Consider the following 14,082-nt stretch of genomic DNA (forward strand, 5'->3'; position numbering starts at 1 on the left):
GATAGGGGTCGCTGCCTTCGTTTTTCAGTGCGAGTCCGGTTCCGCAGCTGTAAATAAACACGCTTGTTGATGACAGCCATCAAATGAAAATAAAATGGAGGCATGCACTCATCGAAAAACTTAAAGAACCTAGAGCCCTCTATAAAAGCTTCACGGAACTAACAGCAAAAGCACTCCATATATTATATCCTCTAAGGTATTATTTAAACAAATGAGGGGCTATAAAAGCTACCCATTTTTTTCTTTTTTCCATGCCCAACAACCTTACTAAAATTAAAAAGAAGCCAAAATGTAGCTTCAGTAAAACCTTTAACGAAGTTGAAATGTTATTTAGGAAGGTGATACATTATTATGCCAACTCTTTATAGCCTGCTTTCTTTAGAGAAAAAAAAATTAAATGAAAAAAATTGTAGCCCACTTATTGTTTCAATTTCCTTACAAACAATTTTTTGATCAGAAATCTATTTTATTTTATTTTGTTTTGTTTTATTTTATTTTATTTTATTTTATTTTATTTTATTTTATTTTATTTTATTTTATTTTATTTTATTTTATTTTATTTTATTTTATTTTATTTTATTTTATTTTATTTTATTTTATTTTATTTTATTTTATTTTATTTTATTTTATTTTATTTTATTTTATTTTATTTTATTTTATTTTATTTTATTTGATTTTATTTTATTTTATTTTATTTTATTTTATTTTATTTTATTTTATTTTATTTTATTTTATTTTATTTTATGTTATTTTATTTTATTTTATTTTATTTTATTTTATTTTATTTTATTTTATTTTATTTTATTTTATTTTATTTTATTTTATTTGACTTGATTTGATTTTATTTTATTTTATTTTATTTTATTTTATTTTATTTTATTTTATTTTATTTGATTTTATTTGATTTTATTTGATTTTATTTTATTTTATTTTATTTTATTTTATTTTATTTTATTTTATTTTATTTTATTTTATTTTATTTTATTTTATTTTATTTTATTTTATTTTATTTTATTTTATTTTATTTTATTTTATTTTATTTTATTTTATATTATTTTATTTTATTTTAATTCAATTTATTATTTTTGTTATTTTTTTCTTCGTTATTATTTCATTTTATTTTTTTATTAAAAAAAATTCGCCTTTTTTTTAATGTGAACTGGGCCTTAAATTTGTCACTATCAATGCCCCCGTCAATTTTTTCTCTATCCTAGAACGAATTTTTTTCACAAAATGTCACAAATGTCAAATGAAAAAAATCCCATCAAAATATCCCAAATAACAAAAATCAAAAAAATTCATATCCACTCACCGTGTCACCGTTTTCCTTCTCAAAAAACCTCATCCTATTTGGGAATGGATTTAGCCGAAAATTTCTCCCAGTTAACAACAAAATTCCTCTTCCTCAGTTGTAATGATGAAAAGAACAAAATCAACATGTCCGACCTCAACACTCTTCTAAATGATCTAAACAGTTTGGACTATTTGCAAGGAAAGTTTGTGGACAAAAAAGTAAGTTCTAACATGACCACCATCTGTTTCTTTGAATGATATTGATGACTAATCTTTCCTAGACTGCTGCCAGACTTATTGAATCTTTTATAAACATCAACACACAAGAAGAAACTCTAATAGTCAAATCATGTTGTTTGTTGACTGTCCTCATGAACAAACAGAAAATTCAACTTTCTCGAGATCAATTCAAGAAACTAATCGAATGGCAATTGAAATGTCTGAATTTTAACTTTGCTGCCACTGCCTGTGATATCCTAATGTCAATGCATGCTTTGTTTAGGAATCATCAGAGTTTTGGAAAAGAGGTTTGATTTGCTTTGGGTTTATCTTCTGTTTATAGGCTGTTGATTATGTCTTACAGAAAAGAACTAAGACGTTCACGGGTTTTTATGCAGGAATCGTTTAATGGGTTTTAAAAGAAGATAAAACCCCGGAGTGCTATTAAATGAGGGGTGGACATTTAAAAAACCTAATTTCAAAAAGTAGAAACGAGGAATTGTTCTTTCTTGCAAAGCTAATCGATAGGCTCAACTATTATTTTCAGATTTGGAACGATTTGTCCTTATTTTGAATATGAAAACACCGCTTTTTTTCAAAAGGAAACAAATCCAAAAGTACACTTTTTTCTACCTAACGTTATAACTTTTTATGCATAATATATGTAACAATGAATAACTTAAACCATTCAACCCATCTTAAAACTACAATAATAATATTTGATATTTAAAAAAAGACAAGTCTTTTCAACAACAGACAAACTTTATTGAGTTTGGCAAAAACCCGCAATTTTGTTTAGTTTTGCAATACCTTGTAGTATTTTGTTGAGTTTTGCAAAGGGATCGGGTCAAAATTCTGGCTTCAAAATTCTGCTTTTCAAAATTCTGCTTTTATAACGAAAATTCTGTTTTTCAAAATTCTGCTTTTTTTCTATTCTGCTTTTCAAAATTCTGCTTTTCATAATTCTGTTTTTCAAAATTCTGCAAAAAATTAAAAAAGGGTTTGGAAAATGTTAAAAAGCGCGCGCTTTTTAACATTTTCCAAACCCTTTTTTAATTTTTTGCTAAATTCTGTAAAATCATCTTCTTGAAAAATGATCTGCTTATTTGATAACTTACAAAAGAATTTTGACCCCGGCAGAATTTTGACCCCAACCCTTTTGCAAAACCTCCATACATTTTGTATTGTTTTTGTTGAGTTTTGAAAAAAACGATTTTTTAAAATATTTTTTTTCAATTAAAAACTATTAGCTTTAATATTTTTTTTATTTTGTTATCTTATGCGGCTGGCATTCTTAGCGTTTGTTAAAATCATTTAATTTTAAGATTTAAATTAATGTCGTTTTCGATTGGAATCACTCAAGGATTCACTCATTCTGAAATCCAATAAAACGGTTTGAATCGCTTCCACTCAATTCTGAAATTCTTTACATGTACTGGGGGTCAATTCCCGATCTGTGAAACTGTGAAGTGATAAAAAATTTATCATTTCAATTTTATTATGAAAAATTTTTGAAGTTTGTTTTAATTTTTTAATTTTTCTTAATACATTTTTCAAGCTTGTTTTATTTTTTTTATAAATCCAGAATCAAATTTAGTATGAAAACGTGACTTCACAGTTTCACAGGTCGGGAATTGACCCCCAGTACAGGTAAAAAACTTCAGGTGAATAATAAAATAAAAATCTTTTATTTTTCTACTGAAAATTTGTTTTGACGTTTAATTATTTAAATATTAGTGATTTTGAGTGAATTCATTTCTATCTGTCATTTTCGTGCGAATAAAACACTTTCAGAAGGCTTCTGAATGATTCCGGACGCTTCCGAAAAGTCCATCGAAAACGACATATCGTCGTTCTCATAAGGAAATCTCGTAACTCCACGTTACTCCCCAACTACTCTGTAGTCTCTCTACTCTTTCGTCTCTCCTGTAAAATTTTGATTTTGGAAGTTGCGAGGTTTTCTTATGAGGCCGACGATATGTAATTGTATATCTCAAGCTTTCGAAAAAAGTATCATTCATAACTGTTAGTGTTGCCGTTGTTTTTTATATTTTTGTTTTTATTTTAAGTATTTCTAGACCCTCTACAAAAAAACAATATCAATTCTTGGTTCATAAGTTATCATACTTTACCCTTAAATTTTTCTTTGGAGTAAAACAAAAATACAAAAAAAGATCGGTTCAAATGGCCATACTTCAATTAATTTTCAATGAAAAATTTAATAATCCCAGCATTTAAAATTAAATTTAAGCTTCTTTTTTTATTAGAGCTGTTTATGTCGTCCTCAGCCCAAAAAAAGGGACATCCTAAAAAGCAAAAAAACTCAAAAAATCGAATTTTTTTTTTTTTTTTTTTTTCAATTAAAAAAAAAAAAACATTCTAATATGAAATAAAATTCTTGACAAAAAGTTTATATATCAAAGTTTTTGCTTTGTTTACGAGATATATTGAAAAAACCAGAAAAGAGGCTTAAATTTCCACCCCCTCATTTAATAGTACTTCGCGGTTTTATCTTCTTTTATAACCCATTGAACGATTCCTACTATAAAAACCTGTGAAAGTCTTACTTTCTTATTAGTTATTACCGTGTTTTTATCGACATAATCAATAGCCTATTAAGAAACTTTTCTGAATTTGTTTCGTTTTTCAGTATTGGGATGTACTTCTTTCGCCAGATGGGCTTCTTTTGAGTTACCTTTCTAGCACCGATTCCAAAAGCATTGAAAAATATGATGCGAATTCGATGGAAGAAATAATAATCTCGATAGTTCTTTGCATTGAATCACTCCTTAGTCCTGCCGAGTTAGTAGAAATGGACAATCAAACAGAAGATCTTCTTTCGATGATTGGAAGTAAGATTCTTGCAATTCTCTACTCGGATAAAATCAAGTTCAATCGTTCTGCTCATCATATGAACTTTATGACCACATCTTTGAATGTACTCCATGTGATTGCTTGTGAGAATAGGGACTGGTGTGATGCCAATATTGGAGAACTGTTGGGTCTATCTAAAGCTTTTATGCATCACGGAATCCCTGGGATTCCACAAGTCCAAGCACAAAAGGTTCACATTTCGCAGCAATCGATTGTCGATCAAGGCACGATGGAAGCTAATAATCGAGGAGGAAAAGTCGCGAAGACCCGAAAACCTCGAACAGTTAATAAAAATCGTAAATCCGATGGGAAAATGAAGCAAAATCCAAACAACGATGAAGCGGTTCTTCAGCTACCATCGGGAAGTAATCTTAAAGTTGATTGTGAGTTTGAATCATTTTTTGTCCATTTTTTTAAAAATATTTTGTTGTATTCTCAGTTGAAACTCCAATATTTAATAAAACAAGTGATTCGGATTTTTCCGAATCTGAAGCTAGTCGAACTAGAAACGAGCGACATAAACAAGCCAAGCTGCGACTTGCTGCAATTTCATTAATCGGTCTTATAGCAAAAAATGTTGATAGGAAAATATTCTATGGCTATTGGCATTCATTGTTTCCAAATGATGCTAGCCCTGGGCTTTTAACTTGTGCTACTCGTGATCCAAATCCTAGGTGTAGAGTTGCAGCATTACAGGCAGCTTCTGTCATATTATTCGGTTCCAGATCGTTTCTTTTGCAAGCTGAATGGAGGTAAAGTTAATAAGTTCTTTCTTTTTTTATTGATTTAATGTATTTTATTTTTCATTTCAGTGAAAAACCTCCAACAACTTTTATGCCATTTTCAATATCATTAGCGAATATGATAATTGCAATGTATGAAGTTCTAACTCAAGCATTGGCTAATGAAAGTTCTCTACCAGTTCTGACACAGATTTTAAAATGCTTGACTGTGTTGATTCAGGTAAGAATAATAGAACAAAAATCTAAAAGCGAGGTAGGTTATGTTTTATGACATACATACCTTATGGGATAATTATTGGTTGATCAACTCTAGTATTCTCATAGCTGTGCAAAAATATTACGTTTTACAACTGAACTAACACGATACATTTTTGAAGTGGAAAATTTTATAAAATGTTCAACTGCCGTTCTAAAGTTTATTAATATTAAAGTGAGTTAAAACTTGCCCCATATAGGATTTACTGTTTAAAAATAGCACAGTTAGCAAGTCTTGTTTTTGTGTGGTCGACCTTCGACTTGTTTACCCTACTTTTATTTTGCCGAAAATTACTCGTGGTAGATCCACAATAAGACCAGGCTTGTTTCTAAATTCTCGTTGAATTTGAATGCTTCATTTCATCTTGGCTTAATTTGCCATTCTATAACTGGAGGTTTTGAGGCTACATGCAAAAGACTTTTAAAAAAGTCAAATTCTTGCATGTAGTATAGATAAACCAGATTGAATGGAGTTTTTGTTAATTTCGTTTTCGCTGTATTTAACTTGTTTATTAAGCTGAGTATTTCTGTGCTTGCACTGCATATTTTCCATCAACCTTCACTTCTATGTTGGAACTTATGACAGTCTCATTAAGTGAATCGATTTTAGATTAAAAAAATCTGATTTCGCTATAAATTACTTACTTTTTACCTACCAATTTCTTAGCAATTCACAAATTTGCTGCACTAAAAACATAACCCAGTAATACTGGGCCAGTATATAATATAATAAATCATTAAAACTAAATTATTCTCTTTAATCGTTATGTTAATTCTATTAATATTTTACTAATCTAAATATTTATTATCCTTTAGGCCACTCCATTCCATCGTCTCAAACCTGGTCTGGTGACAGAATTTGTAAAATCAATTCGCAAATTAGTTTACCACAAAGGTAAGATTCTAATTTATAAATTTTTAATTTCATTTAATCAATTATATATTTGTTTTGCGAAAATAGACCCTACAGTCCAAGTAGCAGCTTTAATGGTAATGGAATTCCTTATTTCCACACCAGACATAACAACAGAAATTTCCGAAATAGTTGGCATTCCCAAAACATTAATTGGTACAATGATTCGAAATCAGAATCGATTGAACGATTCTGGTGTTGAAGAAGTGTAAGTATAAAAATTATTGATATACATACATATATAATAAGTTGCATTTAAACAAAACAAACAACAACTATCTTTTAAAGTATTGATACAGATTATGCTGAAGAAACTTTAGATTCAGATTCTGAAGATTTAATATCATCCCCAGCTGTAACTTCAAATTCTGTTCCAGCAGAAGAAAATGCCAATAATACCAAAGAAATTGCATTTAAAATGTCTTGGCTTTTACAAAGAGTTTTGGAAAATCTTGGTGTTCTTGTAACTGAATCAAAGGTTTGTCATCATTTACATAAAATTTCTTTGTTTAGGTATTTAATGACTTTTGTTTTGGTTTAGGAAAAACAACCAGCATCTACAACTCCAGTTCGAACTGAATGTCTTCAAGTACTCTCATCCATGGCGCCGCATTTCTCACTCCTTAAAGACCATTTGCAATTCATTGCTGCCGCCTTGAAGTCATCTTTGAATGATGCTCAACCGGATATTCGATTGTATACAGCCAAATGTTTGGACAGTCTTGGACATTCAATGAATACTTATCTTCTTGAACATGGTAAATTGTAAAATACTCATTCTTGGTTCTTTAAATTTCTTATTTGTCATTCTTATAGGTTCACCATCAAACGAGGAACTAATGTCTTGCCAGAATTTCTGGATATCCATGCTACCATCTGTGATTGAAAAGATACAAGATGCTGACCAAAGTCCTGCACTAAAAGCTATATTATGCGATTTTATGTCAAATATTGGAGTTCATGTTTTTGAAAGGCTTTCGGTAAGTTGAATTCATTTTAAAAATTAAAAAAAATTAATCACATCAATGTGATAGGCCCCGGCGAGATTCGAACTCACGATCTCCTGTTTACTAGACAGGCGCTTTAACCAACTAAGCCACGGCGCCACTTTGATTTCTGTTTGTCAATTGTTGCACAAGAATACAAAGACGATAAAAATAAACTTTTTTGCTTTTCTCGTGAAATATTTGAAAAATTAAATAATGATACAGTCGGTTTAACAAGAATTGATACATTTTTTTTTTTATTTTCAGCATGTTTATCATATTCAATTGATTGGCATACTCTCAGGAGCTGGTTGTAATGAAGAGAATACAGTCCGAGCAGCTGCTGTGAGAGCTTTAGCAGTTTATGTGTTATTCCCTTCTTTACGTGAAAACTTGGTTTTCGTAGAGAATACTGCCGAGTCCATTTTACAGCTGATAAAAGATTCCAATCTATTTGTGAGGGTTAGGGCGTCATGGTCAATGGGAAATGTGAGCGATGCCCTCATAACAAATTTGTAATTTTAAACTTTTTCTCATTTTTTTAAATTTTAATGAGATTTCTTTTTTTAGTTTTAACTCACGAGTAGAACGAATATCTGAAGACTTGTTGAAGCGACTTTTGGAAACAGCTATAGAATCAGCGAGTGATAATGATAAAGTAATGCCTCAAAAAGTTTCCAATTCTTCTTGATTGATATGATTTATCATGATTTTTTCAGGTTCGTAGTAATGCAGTTAGAACACTGGGAAATCTACTACGCTTGATAACACCCGATCATCTTAAAACACCAACATGGAGAACTTTAGTTCAAAAAAGTGTAGAAAAGCTTGTTAATTGTGTGAATACGGGTGGAAATGCAAAAGTTAAATGGAATTCCTGCTATGCAATTGGAAATTTTATGAAAAATTCCGATTTATTTAATTCACAATACAACGATATGAATTGGCCAAATCTAGTTTTTCCAGCCTTGTGTAATCTCATTGTAAATCATAATAATTTTAAAGTTCGTATAAATGGAACAGCTGCATTGATGACAATTCAAGAGCGATCAAATTATGGTACACGTCTGCAGATGGTTTGGACAGCTTTATTAAATGCCATGGAACAATCAAGTAATTTAACAGATTTTAATGAATATAAACATAGGGATAATTTACAAGAACAGGTTAGTGTTTAAAAAACTCATAAATATTCATACAAACACTTTTTAAACAATTTCTTTTGTATTTCAGCTTTGCATAGCAATAAGTCATATAATTAGCTTTTCAACTTTGGAAGACTTGAATATGCTTAAAACAGAACTTGTTCCAAAATTGGAGATTGTTAAACAAATATGGATAAGAGTGGTTAGTAGAATATTACCAGAAAATGCTGCTCCACTTTTATCATGTGCATTAAAATTGCAAGACCAAATTAATAAAAAAGAACTTACAACGGAACAAAAGAATGCATGCAAAATTTTATCATCGTGTTTTACTCAACCAAGTGTGGATTCATTTTGAAATGATTAATATTTTCATATTTTTTAAGTTTACAATAAAAGAAATAAATTATTAACACACATTTTTTTAATACTACAACAAACAAAGTGTTTCATTTAAAGTGAATTATTATCAGTTGTTGATTGTTAGAAACCGTAATACGGTTTTTAAACTGCAGATTGATCATTTTTTTCCAGTAAATGGCCAGATTGGTCAGTGTCTTTAGTATTTCCTCCAAAAGCATTGAAAAAATTGTAGTTTTCGTGATGAAGAATTTCTAGATTTTGGTACCAGATGTAGTTTTGGGAATCAGTTTGTCAAATTTTTCAAAAAGAAAAAAAACTTAAGAAGTTTCTCCTTATTTTCCTTGTTGATAAATTTTTTTGGAAAACGGTTATTCAAATAGGAAAAATGTATTCTCTTTTAATCTTAAAAAAAATTGGGTAATATCCCAGAAGTAAGGAGAACTCACTTAAAAAATCTACTCAATTTAAAAAAAAATTTCCTTCGATGCATGAACTTTTATGATTTTTTATCATTCAGTTCTAACCGTAATCAAATTGATAAAACATTTTTTGTTCATTAAAAAAATTTATTGTCTTTAAATAAGAATTAAATATTTTAAGCAATCCTTGTGTTTGATGGATGTCTATGACTGGCATCAATGTCCGGCCTCCTTGGTGGGGGTGGTGGTGGATAATGCTTTTGTCCTGTTGATCGGGATGCTTCTGAAGTGCCAACAGCAAACATAGCCAAAAAAGCAGCCACAAGAACAAAAATAGCGAAAATCTTCATTTTGCTTGAATTGCAAACTTAATATGGAGACGTTATTAAGATTACTGATAACAAACTCAAAGACACTAGCTCTTAAATACTTTGCATCTGTGAGGTGATCTTCATGAACTAAAATAAAAAAAAAAACGAAAAAAAAACATCTACCAATTCTTATCGTAAGCAGCGAAAAAGTCCCCCATAATATTGTTTAATTTTGTGTGTTTTCTTATGAATTGGGAGTCACCGAATGATGTATACCTATCTTGTTGACATATTGACTTTAGAAATATGAAGGTATACAATCTTTTGTCTAAAATGAAAAAAGGGATAAATTATGTTTTGTTTTTTTTAGTTGAATAAAAATAAATTTGATTGTATTCGCGGAATATTAATTGATTAAGCTTTTGAAAAAAGTAAAAAGAAACATAGGTTCTATTAAAGATTTATAGAGTTTTAGATCTTATTTTATTAAGGCTATAAACTTGTCAAGTCATTTAGCAGCTTGTTCTTTCGGAATCTTCGATTAAATGCAAAAAACCATATTTTAAACCAGTATCTATGAATTTTGTTTCCTCTGGTCACAATTGATTTTTTTTTTTTTTTATTAAAGTCTTTCACTAATTTTGAGACTTTTGGAACACCCTGTTTATCTACAATTACCAACTCTTTATAATATGAAGATAGAAAAAATTATTATTATATAGTTAGTCATATGATGAATCGCAATGTGTCGCAAATTAAACAATTTATATTATGTATATGTATGTATTTACAACATTTTATAATCATTTTTCGCAATCTTTTTACAAATACAATGACCACATTATATGGAAAGATAAATGACGTATTCAAGCAAAATATTTGTATAAAAGATAAGGTCTCAAAACAAATCAATTTATATTTAGTAGATTGATTTCACTGTCGAAAGTTGAATCGATTGGAAGATCTTTAGAATCTCGTCTTTTATATTGGAAAGCGAAACTAAAAAAATGAATTTCCGTGTTCTAGTTTTACTTACAACCATTTTAATTGTTGAAATTGTTTCAACTTCAAGTTTAAATAAACCTGATAATGATAATGAAGGAAGAAAAAATAACCAAAATGTTAATCATGAAAATGCAAAAGGAAATATTGTTGACCTTGGAAATTTCCCACCCGTAAAATATCCACGACAAAAGGGACTTCAAATAATGCAGAGACCAAATATTGGAATTTAAATTTAAACAAAATATATTAATTATTTTTTTATTTGTGTTTAAAATATATTTTCTTGCGAAATAAATAACAACTTTCGAAAACTTATTTTTATTGTTCAATATACATATCATTTTAATAAGCTGTTAACTTCACATGTTAAACAAACAAAAAGCCAAGGTCAGATTAGAAAAGTGATAGATGCAAATACAAAGCTATGAAGGGGAAAAATATCAGAGTTGGCTAAGGCATTGCACAGCACATTCGTGAAGTGAAGCTTAAGAAAGATTCTCTACGATAAATACTATCAGCCATATAAATAAACGCGGCATAGTGAATGCATAACACTATGCACTCCTTGTAATGCCTCTGAACACGAAAACCTTATTCATAAAACTTATGCAACGTTCAATAGAAACATTAAGCTAAACGCTTTTGGGGATTAAATAGTGCTAACATAAGGAAAGTTTTAAATCAAAATTATTATTTTGACATTAAATTATGAGTTATAGTTTCGGACAACGTGTTCATCAAAGGCGTACGTTGAGATGCCGGGGCCCCGGGGCAAGACTCCTTTAATATTTTGGGGCCCTCCAAATAGAAAATAGGAATAAATACAAAAGTACGTATTCGAGCTACTTTTTTTTTGGGCACCTCATGTATCATTTGTTGGTCGCTAAGATTATTCAAGTAACATTTTTTGGGGCCCTAAGATAACATATAATTTTTCTTTCAAAAAAACCGATTTATTGTTTTGAAGTAATATTTTTTTTTTTTTAGGTGAAATATTGTTTGGCTGGCATTTATTATGCATTATTGATGCATTACACTGAAGAATATAATTTGTCTCTCTTGTGTCCGAAGTGATTCATGTAAAATACCTTATCTTTTTGCTTAGTTACTTTTATAATAAGTTGCCTTCTCTGCATTGTCTCCAGTCGGGGCCTGGCGTGTCGGGAGCCTCGGGGCACCGCCCCGCTTGCCCCAAAGGTGTGTACGCCCCTGGTGTTCATATTTATTTAGGTAATTATGTTTTGCTACAAATTTCAAAATAAAAAAAAATAAAAAAAATTTCATGCCCCATCAGGACTTGGACCTGGACCCTTGAACCCTTCACTCACTGACAGAGTGCTCTTACTGCAGGCCAACTCGACCTAGAAAACCGCTCGTGAAAAAATACCATCATATGATGTAAAAAATTCCCCATTTGTGTAATTTTTTTGAGATAAACTCGTTATAACTATAATGAATCCATAATTTTTTTATGAATAAGGATTTATGTATGCAAAGTTGTATAGTAGGGTGGGTCAAAAAAATCGAAAATTTTTTTTTTGATTTGGTACTCCGAAAAATCGATTGCTAGACCCCTCTAGAATATACACACCAAATATGAGCTCTTTATATTAATGGGAAGGTCCTCCGCTTTGCAATTTTCCATTTATACATCAAGCTTCTACTAAAAAAAAATATTTTTTTTATTAATTGACTTTTTAGCAAATTTCTTTTCATATTCTTGTAGGAAATTGAACGCTCTACAAAAAAGGCCTTATACACTTTTTTCGTTTATCTAACCGTTGAATAGATATTTGAGGTCCAAAAATCGAGAAAATCTTTAAAAATTCGTTTTTTGTTCTTAATTTTGTAACAAATTGAAAAATTATAATGATCAAACGCGCAAGACATATTCTTGTTGAAAATTGATTGCTCCACAAAAAAGGTCTTATTAACTTTTTTCATTAATCTAACCATTCTAAAGATATTCGAGGTCAAAGTTAAAAAAAAATATAAAAACATTTTATATTTTTAAAAAATTTCTAATTCACTGAAACTTCATTATTTTCAAATTAGCAAGATATATTCTTGTAGGGGATTAAACGTTCTACAAAAAATTTCTTGGAATGAAATTGATTGCTTTAACCGTTTAGAAGATATTCGTATCCAAATCGCAATGCATACGGGTCATAAGAAAACTATTGAAATCAGTGAGCATTGGTTTGGATACGAATATCTTCTAAACGGTTAAAGCAATCAATTTCATTCCAAGGAATTTTTTGTAGAACGTTTAAGCCCCTACAAGAATATATCTTGCTAATTTGAAAATAATGAAGTTTCAGTGAATTAGAAATTTTTTAAAAATATAAAATGTTTTTATATTTTTTTTTAACTTTGACCTCGAATATCTTTAGAATGGTTAGATTAATGAAAAAAGTTAATAAGACCTTTTTTGTGGAGCAATCAATTTTCAACAAGAATATGTCTTGCGCGTTTGATCATTATAATTTTTCAATTTGTTACAAAATTAAGAACAAAAAACGAATTTTTAAAGATTTTCTCGATTTTTGGACCTCAAATATCTATTCAACGGTTAGATAAACGAAAAAAGTGTATGAGGCCTTTTTTGTAGAGCGTTCAATTTCCTACAAGAATATGAAAAGAAATTTGCTAAAAAGTCAATTAATAAAAAAATTATTTTTTTTTAGTAGAAGCTTGATGTATAAATGGAAAATTGCAAAGCGGAGGACCTTCCCATTAATATAAAGAGCTCATATTTGGTGTGTATATTCTAGAGGGGTCTAGCAATCGATTTTTCGGAGTACCAATTAAAAAAAAAGAATTTCGATTTTTTTGACCCACCCTATTGTATAGTGACTACATAAATCTTAAATGCAGTGCATAACTATTCACCTGTTAAGTGGATTCTAATGAATAAGGCTGTAAATGTTCAAAATTTGATAAACTTTATGAAGACTTCCATGGACGCAATTAATATGTGTACATTTTTTTAGCGGAGTTATGAAAATTGCTATTTCTCTTGAAAACAACTCTTTTCACTGTAAAAATTTTCACTTTTTAATTTGGTCCAAAAGTCTAAATTGAGCTGAAGAAACAAAAGGTTCAGATTTTGAAATTCTGTACCTTAAAACTTTCCAATAAATAAAAATCTGTTGAAGTAACAGACTTTAGTTTATAGTTTCGTAAAACAATAAGTTTTTCAAATTTGCATTATGAAGTAAAAATATTCAAATGAAAAGTGCAATAATTACTCATTCATAATCAAATCTACAATTATTTATTTTAAACGTCAAATCGTGTATGAAAATGCAAAGTAAAACAAATTTCCCCAGGATACCTTTATCGTATGAATAATTCATTTTGCATCCAACATTTTTGATAACGCGCATTTTACAATTACTCTTTGCATTTACTCCCGCACAAGTCGCACAACTCTAAATAAATGACCTAGGGCTTTACAAAGCATGTAAAATATGGCTACAATGTCGCAAAAGTATATGTCATTTGTTTTAAGTGACAAGTGATTAGCGAAGCCAAGAAATCTACTCTATTCAAC

The 14,082-nt window shown here is 29.5% G+C and overlaps 1 protein-coding gene and 1 non-coding gene across 4 annotated transcripts; one reads left to right on the forward strand and one right to left on the reverse strand.

Moving 5' to 3' along the window:
* The first annotated feature begins 1,278 nt into the window (after positions 1–1,278).
* Positions 1,279–8,879, forward strand: LOC129905865 (HEAT repeat-containing protein 6). 3 transcript variants are annotated; one of them, XM_055981485.1, is made up of 14 exons: positions 1,279–1,512; positions 1,575–1,820; positions 4,163–4,769; positions 4,826–5,138; positions 5,199–5,349; positions 6,201–6,279; positions 6,346–6,505; positions 6,586–6,775; positions 6,839–7,055; positions 7,114–7,277; positions 7,551–7,798; positions 7,854–7,941; positions 8,003–8,449; positions 8,517–8,878. In XM_055981485.1, the coding sequence occupies exons 1-14, from the start codon at positions 1,357–1,359 to the stop codon at positions 8,784–8,786; spliced, it is 3,336 nt and encodes a 1,111-aa protein (XP_055837460.1). In that variant the 5' UTR covers positions 1,279–1,356; the 3' UTR covers positions 8,787–8,878. The 3 variants fall into 3 exon arrangements, with proteins under 3 accessions (XP_055837460.1, XP_055837462.1, XP_055837463.1); XM_055981487.1 differs by lacking the exons at positions 1,279–1,512; positions 1,575–1,820 and adding an exon at positions 3,042–3,162 and having other exon boundaries at positions 8,517–8,879; XM_055981488.1 differs by lacking the exons at positions 1,279–1,512; positions 1,575–1,820 and adding an exon at positions 3,045–3,176 and having other exon boundaries at positions 8,517–8,879.
* Positions 7,330–7,403, reverse strand: Trnat-agu (transfer RNA threonine (anticodon AGU)). Its single transcript has one exon. It is a non-coding gene; the product is annotated as a tRNA-Thr (tRNA).
* Positions 8,880–14,082: the final 5,203 nt, after the last annotated feature.

This window comes from Episyrphus balteatus, chromosome 1 (genome assembly GCF_945859705.1).
Source record: "Episyrphus balteatus chromosome 1, idEpiBalt1.1, whole genome shotgun sequence".
NCBI classification, from domain to species: domain Eukaryota; kingdom Metazoa; phylum Arthropoda; class Insecta; order Diptera; family Syrphidae; genus Episyrphus; species Episyrphus balteatus.

Bases quoted from the DNA above. Each gene is read 5' to 3' on its own strand.
- LOC129905865 (XM_055981485.1), top strand. From the start codon at position 1,357: ATGGATTTAGCCGAAAATTTCTCCCAGTTAACAACAAAATTCCTCTTC. The intron at 4,770-4,825 runs GTGAGTTTGAAT...TTGTATTCTCAG, and splicing joins AAGTAATCTTAAAGTTGATT to TTGAAACTCCAATATTTAAT. The intron at 5,139-5,198 runs GTAAAGTTAATA...TTTTCATTTCAG, and splicing joins CTTTTGCAAGCTGAATGGAG to TGAAAAACCTCCAACAACTT.